The sequence below is a fragment of the Drosophila hydei genome, unplaced genomic scaffold, assembly GCF_003285905.1.
Source record: "Drosophila hydei strain 15085-1641.00,03,60 unplaced genomic scaffold, DhydRS2 tig00000358-arrow-arrow-pilon, whole genome shotgun sequence".
Taxonomy (NCBI): Eukaryota; Metazoa; Arthropoda; class Insecta; order Diptera; family Drosophilidae; genus Drosophila; species Drosophila hydei.
In genome coordinates this window covers 402,501-420,201 of record NW_022045716.1, presented here as the reverse complement: position 1 = coordinate 420,201, position 17,701 = coordinate 402,501, and the positions used below count along the sequence as shown (strand labels likewise).

The 17,701-nt window shown below is 40.7% G+C and overlaps 1 protein-coding gene across 3 annotated transcripts in view; it reads right to left on the bottom strand.

The window, feature by feature from the left end:
- The window catches only part of LOC111604600 (glutamate receptor ionotropic, NMDA 2B), a 30,180-nt gene extending 12,563 nt beyond the window's left edge, over nt 1-17,617 (bottom strand). For 2 of the 3 annotated variants that reach the window (XM_023322714.2, XM_023322730.2), the window contains exons 1-2: nt 17,394-17,617; nt 11,048-12,060 (exon numbers count right to left, since the gene is read on the bottom strand). In XM_023322714.2, the coding sequence (XP_023178482.2) occupies nt 11,048-11,807 (760 nt within the window). In that variant the 5' untranslated portion in view covers nt 11,808-12,060; nt 17,394-17,617. Of the gene's footprint in view, nt 1-11,047; nt 12,061-16,154; nt 16,201-17,393 lie in introns of those variants that run through there. The other variant, XM_023322722.2, reaches the window with a different exon arrangement.
- Between the last annotated feature and the right edge of the window lie 84 nt (nt 17,618-17,701).

Sequence of the window (17,701 nt, the reverse complement as noted above, 5' to 3'; positions counted from 1 at the left end):
GCTTATGAGAATTACAAAGAGGGGATAATAAACGACGGAGAGGGAGAGAGCCACATGCACGGAGACACAGAGAAAGCACAACAATCTCTTTACGACTCTTAACCAAGCTTAAAATTTTCAATCCCAATTGAATTACAGCTTAAATTAAACACAATCAAGTTATCAAGTAGATTTCTTATGAAAAGCGCAGAGACAAGGACGATACAGAGAGAAAGAGAGATAGAGAGAGAGAGAACCAGAAGTTGAGCAATGACATTTTTTTTGCCCTCACTTGCGTGTGTGTTAATTAGCTTAAGATTTGAAATTTGAAATTGAATTATGGCTTAAATGAAGAACCATTAGGCTTACATGTTTTTTTCTTGCTGCTGCTGTACTGTTCAGAGCTGGAGGAGAGGCGTTGACAACCCATTCAAGCATACATGACAAAGAGCGAAGGGAGTGTGCGCGTGTGTGTGTGTGGCTGTGTGGCTGTGTGGCTGGGAAGTCTGTCAACTTATTATAACATCCATTAATTTCATTTGAGCATCATTCAATTGCCTTCATTTTTATCGCAAGTTATCAAGAGTTTGAGCATATGTGTGTGTGCGTGTGTGTGTGCGCGCGTGTGTGGCAAAGTTTTTGCATTAAGCAACATATTTGGCAGGCTGACGCGGAAACGAAAGCACAGCGACCTGACAGCAGCTCCAAGTGGGTGTCAGAGACAGAGCCACAGCCAGAGGCACATAGCTCAATACAATTTTTGGCATTCATTTTGGCTTATAGACAAACACAAATAAACACACACACTCACACGCATACACACAGACAGCAGCACTGTGTGTGTCTGCTGTTAAAATATGCTTGAAAAGCCTGTAGCGACATCAAAAAAGGTCCACAATAAAATGTTTAATACCCTGTAGTCATTGAAGCTGGGCAAGCAGGGTATAATGGCCGGCGTGGGCGCGCCCTAAGAGCATATATATAAATACGATTTATTGCACATGACGTCCTGCCTTCTGCCAACTGTTTGTTCGGCCGTCTGTCCGACCGTTCGTCTGTTTCCATGAATACAGTTTTCTTGGAATCTATGAAAGTTAGAACTTTGAGTTATTTGCAGGTGGCTCATAGGATGCACCAAGTTTTTATTTCCATTTTGATGAAATCGATTGAAATTGATATGCGACCTCGGACGTCTTGGGAGCCAGAGCAACCAGTTAGAGCGTCTCCAAGAGCATGTGCATAGCCTCCGGCATGACACGGCATGGGTTGAAGGGTGTGTTCTAGTTGAGAGCTCCCCACGCATTGAGATACCTTTATTTGTTAAACATCCATTAATGCTAAACGAACGTGAACAATAGCAAAGGACAATGCACGAAGGACGCACAATGAACGAGCTAGTGTCAAGCGCCATAAAACACAATTAGTCAAGTGGCGCGAGTGAAGGGTGCAGATGCTACAGTGTGCAGTGCGCGTGTCTGTGTGTGTGTGTGTGTGTGTGTGTGTGTGTGTGTGTGTGTGTGTGTGGTGTATGGTGTGTGTGAGTCTCTGATTACACTTGAAGTTCTAAAAATTGGAATACATCACGCATACACCCCGTCCCGTATGTGGCTACAGCAAATCTGTCTACATATATATATATATATATCACGTATACGACGCAGCGTACAATCATAAATATGCAATAGCAGTTGTTACACATGCACGCATACACAATTAATCAATACCATGATAATTCCACTCAATTACACACACAAACACACGCACACACAACGAACCGACGGCTTTTCGCGCTTCTAGCCTCTGGTGAGCTCATGAATATAATCTAAGCGCACACACGCAGCTAGAAAACAAATACACATATGCACGCACACACACACATAGACTTGGGCGTGGTATGCAAAGAGAAGAAGAAAATGAAAAAAGTGGAAGGAAAAATGTGAACTGAACTAAAGTTAAGTTTTTGGTTCGTATAAAACTTGGCGCATATATAGATTTTATAGCTGTTTTGTTGACGTCACATGGTCAGCTGTAATACACACACACACACACACACACAAAGACACACACATAGAGACACACACACAGAGACGAGCTGGCAACGACAATGACAACGAGCTCACGACAGGACGTTGACGCTGATGTTGCTGGCAATGCTGCTGACGACGCCCCCACCTTTGCCATTTGCTCGTATCTGGCACACACACCCCTACACACACACCCCTACACACACACCCCTACACACACACCCCTACACACACGCCCCGCATACACGCCTCGCACACTCCGCCCCTTCCTTGGCACCCTTCAGCACACGCCCTGCTGCTCGTAGGTGTCTTCTGCCAGCATCTTATCGAATATCAAAGTGTTGTTAGAATGATTTTGATTTTGGGATGTTTGGCTCCGCTTTTAGTTTGTTTTCTGTTTATTTGCTCTTTACACGTGGGAAATGTTTAGCTGACACACAAGTCACATACATCACACACACACACACACACACACACTCACACATACACACACAGAGAGACACCTGTACAAATGCAGTTTTAATATGCTTAAGCTGCAAGTTGAGTTTGTTACTCCAAATTCCAGCCAAGACAAAAAAGAAGCAGCCAAAAAAAGATTTTCGTACTTTTCTTCGTTTATTCTTCTTGCTTTTCCTATTATTCTGGCTAAAGTGAAAATGCACTTAGAGTAGTTGGGCAAGTGAAAGCTTCTGCCTCTACGTGCTCTACACCAGATACCTTAATCCTAAGTTTCTTTTATTCTTTGCATCAATCGTCAATCAGTCAATGAGAGCGTAAATCCTGCCAGTCAATCCGTCAGTAATCACTCAATCAATCAACCAAACCATTGCTGGTCAATCATTTTGTAAATCAATGAACCGAGATTTCCTTAGTCAGCCAGAGTCAGTCAATCAATCACTATGTAGGTCAATCAGTTAAACGTCAGTTTATCAATCAGAAACCCAAAAGAATCACAAAGTCAATGTGTGAAAGAGTCAGTTATCCAGTCAGTCAGGAAGTCAATCAATCAGCCGATTAGCCAATCAATCGCGTGTCAGTCAACGGTCAATCAGTCAGTCAGTAACGAATCAATAAAAAGTCATTAGACTTTTTAGACATGCAGCCAATCGGCAAGTCAATCAGTCAATAGACAATCAATCAGTCAACCACAAAGTCAATCAATCAATCATTCTCTAGGATAAATATTCTTATAGACCTCATTTACGACCAACAGTTGCGTGTTAATAGAACTTATCCGCAGAGTAACTTAGAGGAAGTGGGAAATGATTTAATGGCGTTCGCAGATGTGGCGAAAATGGTGAATGGCGAATGGTGAGTGGTGTGTGGTGAATGGCAAATGGTTAATGCCAGAGCACTTACGAATAATGCAAATCGCGTGTGATCCAGCTGGCCGCAGCTACTTGCTGAAACTCAACCAACTGGGCCTCGGTCTCGGTTTCGGTTTTGGGTCTCGGTTTTTGGGCGTCAGCCATTAGCAGCGGTTGCCACGGCTTACGAGACTAAGCGTAAACATCCTGTTTGGACAGTTGACCGCAAGGATGCGGCTGCACTTCGTAAACAAGATAGTGAATGCGTGTGAGAGCGAGAGAGGGGCTTGGTAGGACTTTAGGCCAGGGCCTACTTCTCTATTAAGGCAATACAATGTTCGCTGCCGATTTAAGGCTCCAGCTGCTAACGACAGCTTCAACTGTCAACAAAAACCTAAAGTCGAAACCGAAACCGAAACCGAAACCGAAACAGAAACCAAAAAAGCTCAGCCCTTAGCCAATAAGATACAACCGAGGACTTGAATCTGCGGCCGAGTCCACTGCTCTAACGTTATGTGTAAATAAAAATGTTATGTCCAAGTTCAAAAGCTTTGAGTGTGGCTGGTTGGGGCCCAGTAAAGAGGGGAGCTCACTTGACCTGGAACTGACTGCGGCCCAATTAGTTGGAAGTCAAACGTTAGCTTCGCCCCGCTGTCGACAAGTATTTATGCTTGGCATGCACCAACGGAACCTACTTTATCTCGGTTCCTATCTACATCTTGATTTCTGTGTCTCCCCTCTCTCTCCCCCTTCCTCTCTCTCCCTCCCTGTCTCTCATTTTCTTGTTCTCAATTTTTATGCGTTTACTTGCTCGGTTTGGTCCAGAGGCCAGGGCAAGGCCATACTTTTTCATTTGACTGCCTCCGTTGCTCCCGCTACCCACTCCTTTCTTACTTTCTCTCCTTAGAATCCAGTGGCCCTGGCTCCTTATTCTATTGCGTCCTCTCCTCACTCTTTCTCTCTTCCAGTTGCTCCTTGCTCTTTTTCCCTTCACTCTCTCTCTTCACTCCCTAATTCTCCTTGTAGTCTAGTTGCCCCTTGGTCTTTGCTCACTCAACCCACTTTCTCTCCCTAAAGTCCTGCTGCCACTTGGTCCTTGCTCGGCTGCTTCGTCTCCCCACTCTTTCTCTCTCCCTCTCCCGCTATCTCTCTCGACTGTTCCTGTTGCAACCCGCACTCTCTTCTTTTTGACTCTCTTCCCTCTCCCCATTCCCACTCTCTCTCGCCCGACTGCCCATAGCTCCTTGGTCTGGCCATTTGTTTCGGCCTTGTTGCTACTTTAGCTGGCACAGCGGCCACCCGCTGTGGCACACAAGTTGAATGGATGCCATTGTCTGTCGTCGGTCTGCAACTGCAGATGCTTCTTAAGAAAGGGAGCAAGGGCAAGGACTATATGCGATATGGGCCACATACTTTGTGGCTTTCTCTGTGCTGTATTCAGTTAGGTGTGTGTGTTCGTGTGTGAAAATCACTTTGCTATTGGGATGCTACACACAGCTAGCCAGTTTCAATAAACAAGTCTCTCGACTAGTTGCGCGCAAATGGAACTCGGCCTCGCATTACGAATCATAAAAATTTATGAGAAAGGGGCATATACTCGCTCTGTAAGCAGTCCGTGTATATATATCTGTATATACTTATTGTATATATACGTTTAAGGCCCCTCATTGAGCATTGCCAGCCACACACGTCCATTTATCTATTTATCCATTTGATACCCTTCTGCGGTTGGATTCCGAAAGGAATGTATCAATGGTTGACTGCTCGCGACTTTGAGTGCTCAAGGCTTTCTCGGTTTTGTTGGTTTGTCTCTCAGTTTATTTTCCGAAAATCGATAAATATCGATTATACAAGAAACTAAGAAAGTCAAATATATATGATGTTTTTTTAATGATATTTCGTATATTTAAAGGGAAAATAGGGTATATCAATATCGACATGGTATGCCAGGGTATTGGGTATATATATCACATTGGGTTTTAGTGGAAAATATAGTTGACAAGATACATAGGGCGCAAATAGGGTATACTGGGTATTGAGTACATGGGGAAAATATATAGAATATAAAGATTTTGTATGGTATGTAATATATATAGGGTATACTGGGTCTATATAATATATAGGAAATGTAGAAATGTTTCCTGCATTCAATACTCCTTAGCCATTTAGCCGAGAACACTCGTTCTAAGTGCATAGCCGATTAATGTGGTATACAGGATATTACCATGCCATTCAGTTACAGCAGTTAACTCGTTTTCATTCTCCCAACTGCTCACTTAACGCTGTCTTTAAACACGCTTGTCAAGCATTTGCTCGTGCCTCCGTCAGCTGGATGGCCAATCAGTAGATATCGACAAGAGCCTAAGCATCGATGCCAATACCATCAGCAACGCCATCAGCATCGCCATTGCCAACGCCACTTACACAGGTGTTGAAAGCGCTTGGCGCTTAACGACAGGAACATGCTTCAACAGCATTTTAATGTGCACTTTGATGTTGTCCTGGCTGCTTCAGCTGCCTCCCTGTACTCTGTCGCCTGCTGACCATGCGGTCAATGAGTGTTGGACAGCAGAAGGTGGAACTGCTGCTCGAAGCTGGAACTGGAACTGGGGTATTTGTAATGCCCTATGTAGACAATGTGTAAACAAGGTTTACAAACGTGTCTGTCGTTAGAGATAGAGATAGGGAGGGCATGGAACAGAGAACAGGTGTGAGGTGGGCTCTGTTTACCCTTTCAGCTTGTCAACCACAGCAAATGATAACTGAATGAGTAATTATGCACAGCGCCCTCTCTCTCTCTGCTTCCCTCCCTCCCTCTCTCTGTCTGTCTCGATTTAAATATAGAACAGCAGCAAGGCCTAAAAATATTTAACAGCTGCCTTGGTTATTCATTTGTCACAAGATAAATTGCTTTTCCAATGTCCTGCCGGCATAGCGAAGCTGTCGCCCAATGAACCCGTGATATATGGAAGCTGTGAACTAAGTAGAAGAAGAAGCAGAAGAGATAATGTGGCAAGCTGAAGGCTTATTGACCTTATTGACAATCGAAAACGATTTCTATATGTTCTATATATTCTAAATATATATATTTCAACTGATGACTCATTTTTAGTTCTAGTTCCATTTGATGAGTACGTTCAATTTGATGAACTCGTTCAATTTGTTAATCTGCCTCAATTTAATTAAAAAGCTAAGCCACGTGTTCATCCATTCAGAAATTGCAATGTCCCGAGGTTCGGTCACACCCAGAGCCAAAGCCAGCGGTAGAGGTAGAGCTAGTTCCATTTGCTGGTTTTTGCGGTTCAGTCATTCAATCATTTACATGACAGCAAACAATGCGCGAGTCCAGCACACACACGCACACAAATTACGTGTGTGTGTGTGTGTGTGTGTGTGTGTGTGTGTGTGTGTGTGTGTGTGTGTGTGTGTGTGTGTGTGTGTGGCTGTGGCATGCATTGGAGTCTGCGAAGGGGGCTTAAGGGCTTTGACCGCAACAGAGTGCAACTTGTCACATTCAGATCATTGGTGAATTTTTCGGGTTGCGCATCGATTGATTGCAATTAGTGAAGTTAATCATACGCACCGTTGTACAATGGCAACAATTATCTTTAACCACTAATTGACGAACGTTAAATGAGCGACAAAATATGAAATGGAACGCATTGCTCCCAGCTGCTGACAGCCACCGCAAATGAACCTAACTCGATAATCAGGCAATCAGGGTCTATCAGCGAGCTGAGCTGAGCTGAGCGAAAGGACGAAGAACGAAGCACACAGACTGCGTGTGCCCAAGGCCCGGACCTAGCCCTGGCCCTGGCCCTGGCCCCGGCCCGGCCCCAGCCCTGGTCATGGCACTGGCCCTGACTATGTTTATTGTCCATTTCTTGGTTAGTAGACAATAATCGTTTTGTATACCCTGCACACATTGCTGAATGCTTAGGGATCGGGTATATTACTGTCGACTGCAAATGCCAGCAACTGGCAGATGGAGAAGGCGTAGGCAAGTCTTATTCTGTCTGAATGGATCTCGATCATACACACTTTACTCCAATCATCCTTCCTTACAGTTCAAGAATGGACTCAACCTTCGGGTTGTGTATCAGCTAGTCGAGCATTGTCCCTTGTTGTTGCTATGTCTACGCTCGAGGTAAGAATAATAGAATTTTGTATTAAATTGCATTGGCGCACACACATATATATATACATATATATATATATATATATATATATATATATACATATATATATGTAGACAGAGCGAGCGAAAGACGGACCTTTGCCTTTCGTCATTAACATGAATGGCTAAGATAATGGCCTAGAAAGTGTGATATTCGTATATAATGCGGAATATACTAGATATTAACCCATTGTTGCCACAGCATTTGAATGGAGAAACATATGAAAAACTTAGTTAAAGTTGCTTGTGGAGCTTAATAGAAGTACTCAGTTTCAGACTTGCTTAGAAATGGAAAAAGAGAGATATATAGAGAGATATAGATTTTCCAGATATACAACACTTGACTTGATTTGAAATTGTATATATATTGTAGATATATGAACTAGCTTATTGTTTAACAAGTTCAACTTGATTACTAATTCAATTTGACGAACTAGTTCAATAGATGAAGTTTAATTCAAGTTCAAGTTGATGAACAAGTAGAATCAGATTAACTCGTTTAATCAAATGAACTAATTCAATATGATGAGCTAGTTCAATTTGTTGAATAAAACTATGCAAAGAGCATCGCATGGAACATTTCATTCAGTCTGTTTATACATATATAAATAAATATATATGGGATTTGCCCATTTGGAGACGACTGTAATCGCAGTTTCACTATATCTTTTAATCATTGCAAAACTTTGACTTTGATTTAACTGCGATGGAGCAAGGGCTGAACAAGCATGAAAGTGCTTCTAGATATATGTGTATATATATATATATATATATATATATATATGTGTGTGTGGGTGGGTGCGTGTGGCGTATGCATGAATCTGTGCGTTTTCTTGTATATTTAAGCATCGAAAATTGAGTCTTGTTCTGGCCCTTTGACAAGCAGCAAAACTGATTGGCTATGCCGCAGCTGCGGGCAATATATATGTATAACTAAATATACTCGTATATAGATATATAAAATACACTTTATATATATCAAGCGTTTGCTTTCAATCTAAGCTGTGTCTCTGCATAAATTGATAAAAAATAAAATGAGAACTCGACGGCAATGCAAACAGACCAAAAAATTTAACATGATGTTTAATGTTTATTGCGGGCTGGCAGCTAGAGCAGTGGGCGTGGTACAGTGGCTGGCTGGAAGGTTTGATGTGAGGGTATCCTGAGTCTCAGGCTGAGTTTGAGCTCTGTGTCTGTGGGCACGCAAATTACAACACATAACAAATGTCTGAACGACTGATTGCCAAACATGTCGACAATACAAGTCTCTCTGTGTGCTCTCTCTCTCTCTCGCTCTCTCTGTGCGTGTGTGTGTGTATGTCAGTTGGGAATTTATAATGGTTTTCTATTCTAAAATAAACCCCCCTCCCACACACTCGCAGTCATACACACACGCATTGCTAACAATAGAAGCACATAGAAGCGAAACGGCCTGATTTGAATTTTAGTTCCAATTTCCAATTTCCAGCAGACTCCAGTTCCAGTTCCAGTTCCAGCCACGGCCACAGCCACAGCCCTATCATTGTTGTTTAGGTGCTGGCACTTTACGTTTTTGCATTGATTGCTTATATCTTGTTTGTTGGCTCCACAGCCCCAATTCGAACCCAAATCAAATCTCAGTTGCCAACAGCTTCTCCTGCTTCTTCTGCTGCTTCGTCTTTTTCTACGAATTTCCATTTGAAAAGAAAATTGTGCAATAATTTGTATGGGAAATTGAATTTCAGTTTTGAGTGCGGGGGCGTGGCAATGCCTTTTGTGATTGCCACGCTGAGTCGCTTCGATTGTTGCCCTGACTTGACTTGACCAGCCAGAGGAAAATATAGACCAGGTTTCTCTACAACAATGAGCATTCGCATAGTACACTGCGCGAAATTGCAATTACAATTTTGCATCCTTTTAGAGCAATCAAGTGACAAAATTCCCATTTCGAAATTAAAGAATTAAGTAAAAATTCAAAGGAATTTCCACTGTACACTGAGAGAAATTACTTGAGAGATAGACATCGTGTGCAGTGCTGATATTTTGGGTCTATTTTAATTTCAGATTTCCTTGTAGCAAAGTCCAAGTGTGGAATGTGGAGCTTGATGTGCGACTATTCAAATATGGACTTAATAGTAATGGCTTGCTGTAATTTTATAAACATGTAGATGTTTCTGTATGTATGCTAGGTTTATATATAGCTTACATCTTTTAGTAACTTTGTTTATGACAGACATGACATCCACTTTATAACTTTACTCTACTTTGCTTCAGACGGACTTTTCTTTCGTTTCAGATGTTAAATTGCTGGACAAGAGAAAAGGTGAAGCATTGGGACAGGTAAGAGGGGTGAGATGGAAGGCAATGCAGGACAGGTACAAGTGCAGCCTTGTTCAACTGAATGCAACACTTTCTGATTGTGTTTGCTCGACCGGCTGCTACCCTGCGTTAGTCTACACCAAAGCAGTCACATTACCATTAAATGAACTAGTTCATTTTAAGTATGAAGGAGTAGATTGCGTTTTGGACGCGACTCTGGTCATAGCCTAGTCTCTGCCCCAACTAGTCTAGCGACGGTATACCCTCTGCTCTTTAAAAATTTTCAATGGGTATAGTAGAGCGCCTGAGCGCCCAAGTAGTTCAAGATGAATCTTAATTAAAACTGTGACGTGTGGCCGCATTATAAGGGCTAAACCCTTGCCCCCTTATTCAAGGCGCATATTTTTTGTTGCCCCAGTGAAGCTCCAAAGCACTTTAAGCAAATCCAACATTCAGATTTAGATATAGATCTGGATATATATATGAATTGCTACATGTATGGATCTAGATCAATTTGATAAACAAGAACAATGGTTCATTTTAAGTTACTCATTAGAAACTTTCGTTTACGAACGACTGAAAGCATATTACTCACTGTCCAATGAAGGAGTTCACGGAATCATTGAATAAGTTTGCTGAAATAAAGCTTATTGAACTAGTTCAGTGAACTGCTGAATTTATGCATTGCATTAGTTCTCTAAATCAGTTCACTGAAAGAGTTACCAGAATTGGTTCACTAAGCTAACTGGCTGAGTAAGTTGATTTAATAAGTAGAATAACGAACTAGTTATTGAAACTAAGTCACTGAATAAGTTCATAGCTAAAGTTTACCAGATCACTGATCATTGAACCAGCTGAGTTCCCTAAGTGTAATGCAAGTTATTTTGAATATTTTGAATTTAATAGTTAATTGAACTAGTTCAAGAATATACATATTTGTATTTGTAATAGTTCACTGAGCTAGTTCAATGATCCGTTATAGATTAGATAACTTTTCTAAGTTATATATCTTATAGTTCAGTGAGCTAGTTCGCTGTTCCGTTCAGTTGTACCAATTCTTAATGACATGAGAAAACTTCTCATCTAGGTTATATTGTATCTAGGAACATAGTTCACCAACCAGTTTACTAACCAGTTCAATTGAACTCATTCGAAAAGACTTAAGATAATTCGTCTTATATACGTTTTTGTTCACTTGAACTCGTTCCTTAGGATGTGAATTCTTCTTTGTAATATTGTATATGCGTTCAAAGTTCACTTACCAGTTGGACTCGGCGTCAGGGACATCATATCGAAATGTATGTTCTTCTGCTCGAAGGAGTAGTCCTTGAGGAAAGTGAGCTTGGCGCCACGCGTCTTCGTTAGCCCGGTTACCGCATTGTTGATGCTGCGCAAATATTCGCGCTTACCGAAATTCGTATGCGGCGCAATCAGACCGATGTTCAGCTGCTCCTTGTTGGCGCCGACACCTTTGCTCAGGCTGTTGCCGCCGTTGGTTAGCCGCAAGGCATTGATGCCGGGGCAAGCACAGATCATGATTAACAGTGGCAATGCCAGCAACATCTTTGTCGATTTACAGAACGACTTGCTGTTGCTGGCGCGTGCTGCTGCTGTGCAGCTACTTATATTGCTATTGTGTTTGCTATTGCTGTTGGCAGTGTTGCAGTTGCTGTTGTTGTTGTTGTTGTTGTTGTTGTTGGTTATATCAATTGATGCATTGATATGAGCATTGACAGCAATTGTTGTTGCTGTTGCTGTTCTTGTTATTGTTGCAATGAAACTCTTTTTGCTCTCCGTTGTTGCGGTTGTTGTTACTACTTCTGTTGCTGTTACTGCTGTGCCTGGTCTACATTTCAGCTTGACTTTTGTTCTTCTGCTGCCACGCATCAGCTGCCTTTTTCTACAGTTAAGCTGCGTATTATTATTGTTGTTGTTGCTGCTGCTGTGGCTGTGGCTTTGGCTGTTGCTGTTGCTGTTCCTGTCGTGTTGCTGCTGCACAGCATGTTGCCGTAATTCGACCATTACCTGCACAATATGCTTGCTGCAATTGTCCGGTTTTCTTGCCTCAATTACTCTCGTTTGCTGTTGCTGCTGTCGATTTTCCTTCTCTTTTTTCGTATTGCTGCCGTTGTTGCTGTTGCTTAATTTTCTTTTATGTTGCTGCTCATTTTCTCACACTCTTTTTCTCCAGCTTTCTCTCTACATGTATTTATATAGCTTTGTTTATTTGTTGTTGGATGGATTGGGTTCATAAACAGTTGTATATCATCTTTAGCTAAGTGAAAAATTTGCTATTGTTGCTGCTGTTGCTGTTGCTGCTGCTGCTGCTGCTTCAGCTGTTGTTGCTTGGCTTAAATTATGATCTCTATTGTGCATTGCTAATTTTAAGCACGCAGCCAGTGAAAGTCATTTCCTCTACACACACACACTCTCACACACACACCTACACATGTTTGCATAAAGTTGCTGCTGGGCAACAGCAACGCCATCGCCCACAGCGGCAACAACAGCTGTGTAACGACTTGACGCTTTCCGTTTCCGTTACCTAATTTGTTGCTTGTTGTTTGAATGGCAACATCAACATGAACAATTGAGGGCTGCAGCTGTTGCTGCTGCTGTTGGTGTTGTTGCTGGTGCTGGTGTTGCTGTTGCTGGCAGCAATGGTTGGCTCGCTGTACACAGGATGTGAAGTGTATGTATTTATGGGCGCACAGGTGGCAATCGCTGTTGCTGCTGTTGTTGTCCACAGATTAGCTCAGGCAAAATGAGCTCAGGGTTTAATTTAATTTAAAGCTGTTTCGCATTGGAAATTAATGCAACCTAATAGCAATGTGATATACGCACAGCAGCATCCCTACATGCACATCACACCAACACACTCGCAATCCCACACATAGCGATTGTTGTTATAATTAGTTGCTTTGACTTTGAAAAAGTTTGCATCAGTCCAACTGACCTCATTGCTGTCCCTCATTTCCATGCCCCAACAACAACAGCAAGCAATAAGAAACTAAAGCAGGGCCTGACACAATTCTAGTTAAGGGGCGTGGCAATTTCTGTCTGTCAATTTGTTTGAGATTTGTATTGTCACGATGGCTGCTTATTCCTCTTGCTATCAATATTCATTACAATTACTATTAGATTTATTATCATGAGGCATCATGATGATAATGCACATTGTTCTTATAATTGATTTTATATTTCGATTCATTATTGATATTATTATCATTAGTCATAATAATAATTATAATTAGTCATGATCACTTTCATTAGCCATAAGTATGATAGTATGATAGTACTATAATACTATAATAATATCGTTAGACATTAGCATTATCATTAGTCATCATCTATATTTAATTTCATTATCAATATTAATCAATATTATTATCATTAGTCATCATCATTAGCATTAGTCATTATAATTAGCCATTCTCATTATCATTATCATTATCATTATCATTATCATTATCATTATCATTATCATTATCATTATCATTATCATTATCATTATCATTATCATTATCATTATCATTATCATTATCATTATCATTATCATTATCATTATCATTATCATTATCATTATCATTATCATTATCATTATCATTATCATTATCATTATCATTATCATTATCATTATCATTATCATTATCATTATCATTATCATTATCATTATCATTATCATTATCATTATCATTATCATTATCATTATCATTATCATTATCATTATCATTATCATTATCATTATCATTATCATTATCATTATCATTATCATTATCATTATCATTATCATTATCATATCATTATCATTATCATTATCATTATCATTATCATTATCATTATCATTATCATTATCATTATCATTATCATTATCATTATCATTATCATTATCATAATCATTATCATTATCATTATCATTATCATTATCATTATCATTATAATTATCATTTTTATTTTCATTTTCATTATCATTATCATTATTATTATTTTATATCACTATTATTATTATTATTATTCTCCCAACTTCCATTGATGTTACTACTCGAAATATTGCTAAGTAGTAAAAGTTATTTATCTTTTGGCTTGGGCGTCGCCGCCGCTGCTGGTGCTGGTGCTGCTTGGGTTTGGGGCTTGTGTTGGGTGGGGCTAGGGCTTGGGCTTGGGTTTGGCTGCTCTACGAAAGTTTTTCTACGTCAGCGTTTTAGTCGGCCTCGTTCGCGCTGCTTTTGTTGGCGCTCGTATTTGTTCGGTTTGCAGTCTGAAGCTGAGGGCGTAACTGCGTTGCCACTGAATCTGCGATGCTGGCCGACTGACACTGGAGCCTTTTTTCTGCCAACACCCCGGGCACCGCACCCAACCCCACTCCGCCCTCGCCACCAATTTGTTGGGCGTCATGTTGGGTGACTGGCGTTGCCTTAAACTGTGTTTTTTGCCACTTAGTCGCTGTCAATAAGCAGCCAAAACTTATGCATATGTGTGAGTGTGTGTGTGTGTGTGTATGTGTGTGTGAGGGAGTGTTGGTGAATGCTTTGTTGTTGACCCAATGCTGCTGCGGACAAAGCAGTGATTACTTTTGCGGGCTGGCTGCTAGGTTGTTCGGTTGTTTGGTTGTTCGGCTTAAGCCGCAACAACAGCTGCATTACAGTCAAAGACATAGAAGGTCATAGCTAACCAATAGACGCACACACCACATGCACACACACATACACACATACACCCATAGACTTAGTCATAAAATACGTTGTCTTTTCTTCGCCTATATCTTATTTTGTTGCTGTTGTCTATGACTATTCGAGCGTCTGAGCCTATGTTACAGTCACACATACACAACGAGACACACACCCAGACGCACATACACGCACACACACACCATGTATGTATTTTATATAGATATACTCATCTATATGTGAGCTCGTGACAAGGCAGCAATAAATTGTGTCTTATGAAAAGCAAATAAAAACGCCGCCAGGCTCCTAGGTTGCCTGTCTTTAGGCATTCCACTAGCTGCCTTTTGCTATGCGGCATGTGGCATGTTGTGCATACGCAACATTGAACGCTCAACTATATGTCTTACATACATGGTTACATATGTACAGAGTACCTGCCCGCTACCAGCTAACTTCTCCCAACTCTCGCCTATCAGTCGATTGCCTTTACGTAGTTTTGAATGTTCCGTCTAATCGGACGTGGAATGAATTTGGATACAGTGAAGACATTGTGGTATAGATATGTAGGGATCTGCTGGGCTATTAGTGTTATAATTATTATCATTATCATTATCATTATCATTATCATTATCATTATCATTATCATTATCATTATCATTATCATTATCATTATCATTATCATTATCATTATCATTATCATTATCATTATCATTATCATTATCATTATCATTATCATTATCATTAACATTATCATTATCATTATCATTATCATTATCATTATCATTATCATTATCATTATCATTATCATTATCATTATCATTATCATTATCATTATCATTATCATTATCATTATTATTATCATTAGTAATCATAATCATTACTATCATTAGTGATCTTCATTATCATACTAATTATATTAGTAATCATAATCATTACTGTCGTTAGTGATCATCAATAACGTCATAATTAATCATCATCGTTATCATTATCATTATCATCAGTCATCAGAATTAGTCATAATCATTGTAATTTTCATTAATTACAATAGTCATAATCATTATAATTTAAATAGTGAATAGTTATTCATGATAAGCTGATGTTGTGCAACTCTATGAATCCATAAATATCTACACGAGGTATTGCCATAGTCAAGTATACTCGTTCGCTAGTCTATGTTGCAATGGCATTATCATCATCAACTGTCCTTTGACGTTGCTTTCGTTGTCAATTTTATGACTTTTACTATGGCCCCTCATATGACACACACACACACAACCTTATACACACATGCTAAAAAAACATAAGGGCTTAGCGCGCCTTTTGGCTGTGTGACAGTTTTTCTGTTTTACTTTTTGCTTGTTTTCTATTTAGTTGATGCAGACACTGCCACGCCCACACGCCCACGCCGACAGTAGGCAAAGGTCGGTGCAATTTAGTTTGCTGCTCTTGTTGTTGTTATTGTTGTAATGTGTTTGCCTATTTCATGCGCTCTGCTGGTCTTGTGATGTGGGCCAACTTTTGCTTTCAATTTACCTCACTCTTCTCCCAATTACTCTCTACCGCTCTCGCTCTGTCTTCCTCTCTGTCACGCGCACACACACACACTGTCCTTCACCTTCTTCTGCTAGTCGTAAATCGACAGTGCGTCGACCGCTGTCAACGTGCGTCTTGTTGCGAATATTTCGCTTATTGTTGCTGTTACCGTTATTGTGTTCCGCTATTCCGTTTTTGTTGTTGCTGCTTATTAGGTTTTTCTTATGTTACTGTTGTTGTTGTTGTTGTTGTCGTCGTTGCTTTGCTAGACGTGTCAAAAGCCAGCGCAAAGAAAGACACAAAAAAGAAGATGAGGAGCAGCCAAACAAAACAAAAACAAAAACTCTGGCAGCCAAGAAAAATTGGGGCGTGTTATCTTTTTGACGTTGATGATGCGCAGCAGCAGCAACAACAACAACAAATGGAATGTTAAAGGAGCAGCTGTGTAGTTGTTCATTTTACACACACACATATAAACGCACACATGCATACACACACACCAAATTAATTTATTTGATAAACCATATAGAACTCTGTGTTTTTCTATTTGATTTGCTTTGTGTACATGTGTGCGTGTTTGTGTTTGTGTGTGCAGCAGTAATAATAATGGAGGCGTGGTTGCTGCTGCTGCCTTTCAAAAAGGGGGCTCGCGCCTGTCTTCGGCATCTACTTAGCATTGAACTTTGATCTACCGTTATTTATTTTTGTTTTCTTTTTAAGCACATTTTGAGTTACACTTGAAAAAAAAGTAGTGAAGAAAAAAAATATTGAGAACTTGTAACACTGTTTCTATTATTATATTTTTTTATTATTTGATTGCCTACTTTCAGGCGGCACTTGATTAAGCAAACTTGGGCAAAGGCAATGGGCTGAACTAAGTGATGGGCTCCTGGCTTCGGGCGTTCAAACAAATTTAATTTTATTCAACAGAAACAAAAACAAAAAAATACAAAATGTAGTGCAGTGCTGCGGCTGCAGTTGTCATGCACTTTTGATCACTGTGCAACCATTGTTTGTGCCACACAGCCTGTGTACGAAAGCGTAGGCAAGGAGAGAGGGAAATAGGCAGCAGCAGAGGTTGGTTAGGTAGCGAGTAAAGAGAAACACAGGAGCAGCAGCAGCAGCGACAGCGGCAGCGGCAGCGGCAGCAGAAAATGAAACAAGAAACAAGTCCACACCCAAAAATTCAAAGACACGCACAACGTCGACGCCGACGGTGGCGCACACACAGAGACACACACACACGTTAATATGTATTTATTTTAGCGAGCTGAATTTTGTGGCCTGGATTTGCGCTAACTGTTATTTTTTTGACATTGTTTTTGCTCATTTCTTTATTGTCAATTGGTTTTTTGGCCAGATCGCAAGGGGGATATATATTCATTTGGTTTTTTGCTTTTTCGCTTACATTCACTGTTAGTGTTTACAATTAACTGCTCCTCGGTTAGATCAGTCAGACCGCCAGCTACGCTACGCTACGTGCCCAGTCGCTTAACGGTTAACGTTTGATTTTGAAATGTTGGGGTTTCGCTTAGAGTGGGGGCTGGGTCTGGGTCTATGTCTGGGCTGCCCTTAACCTCGTCGCGCGTTTATGAGCCCCACCGCTGACGAAATGCGACGCTGCCAATGCGGACTGAATGCGACGAGCAACGAAGTGGCACTGCCAACCCGGGACACAAGCATAGCCTTAACTACCAGCAGCAGCATCAGCATCAC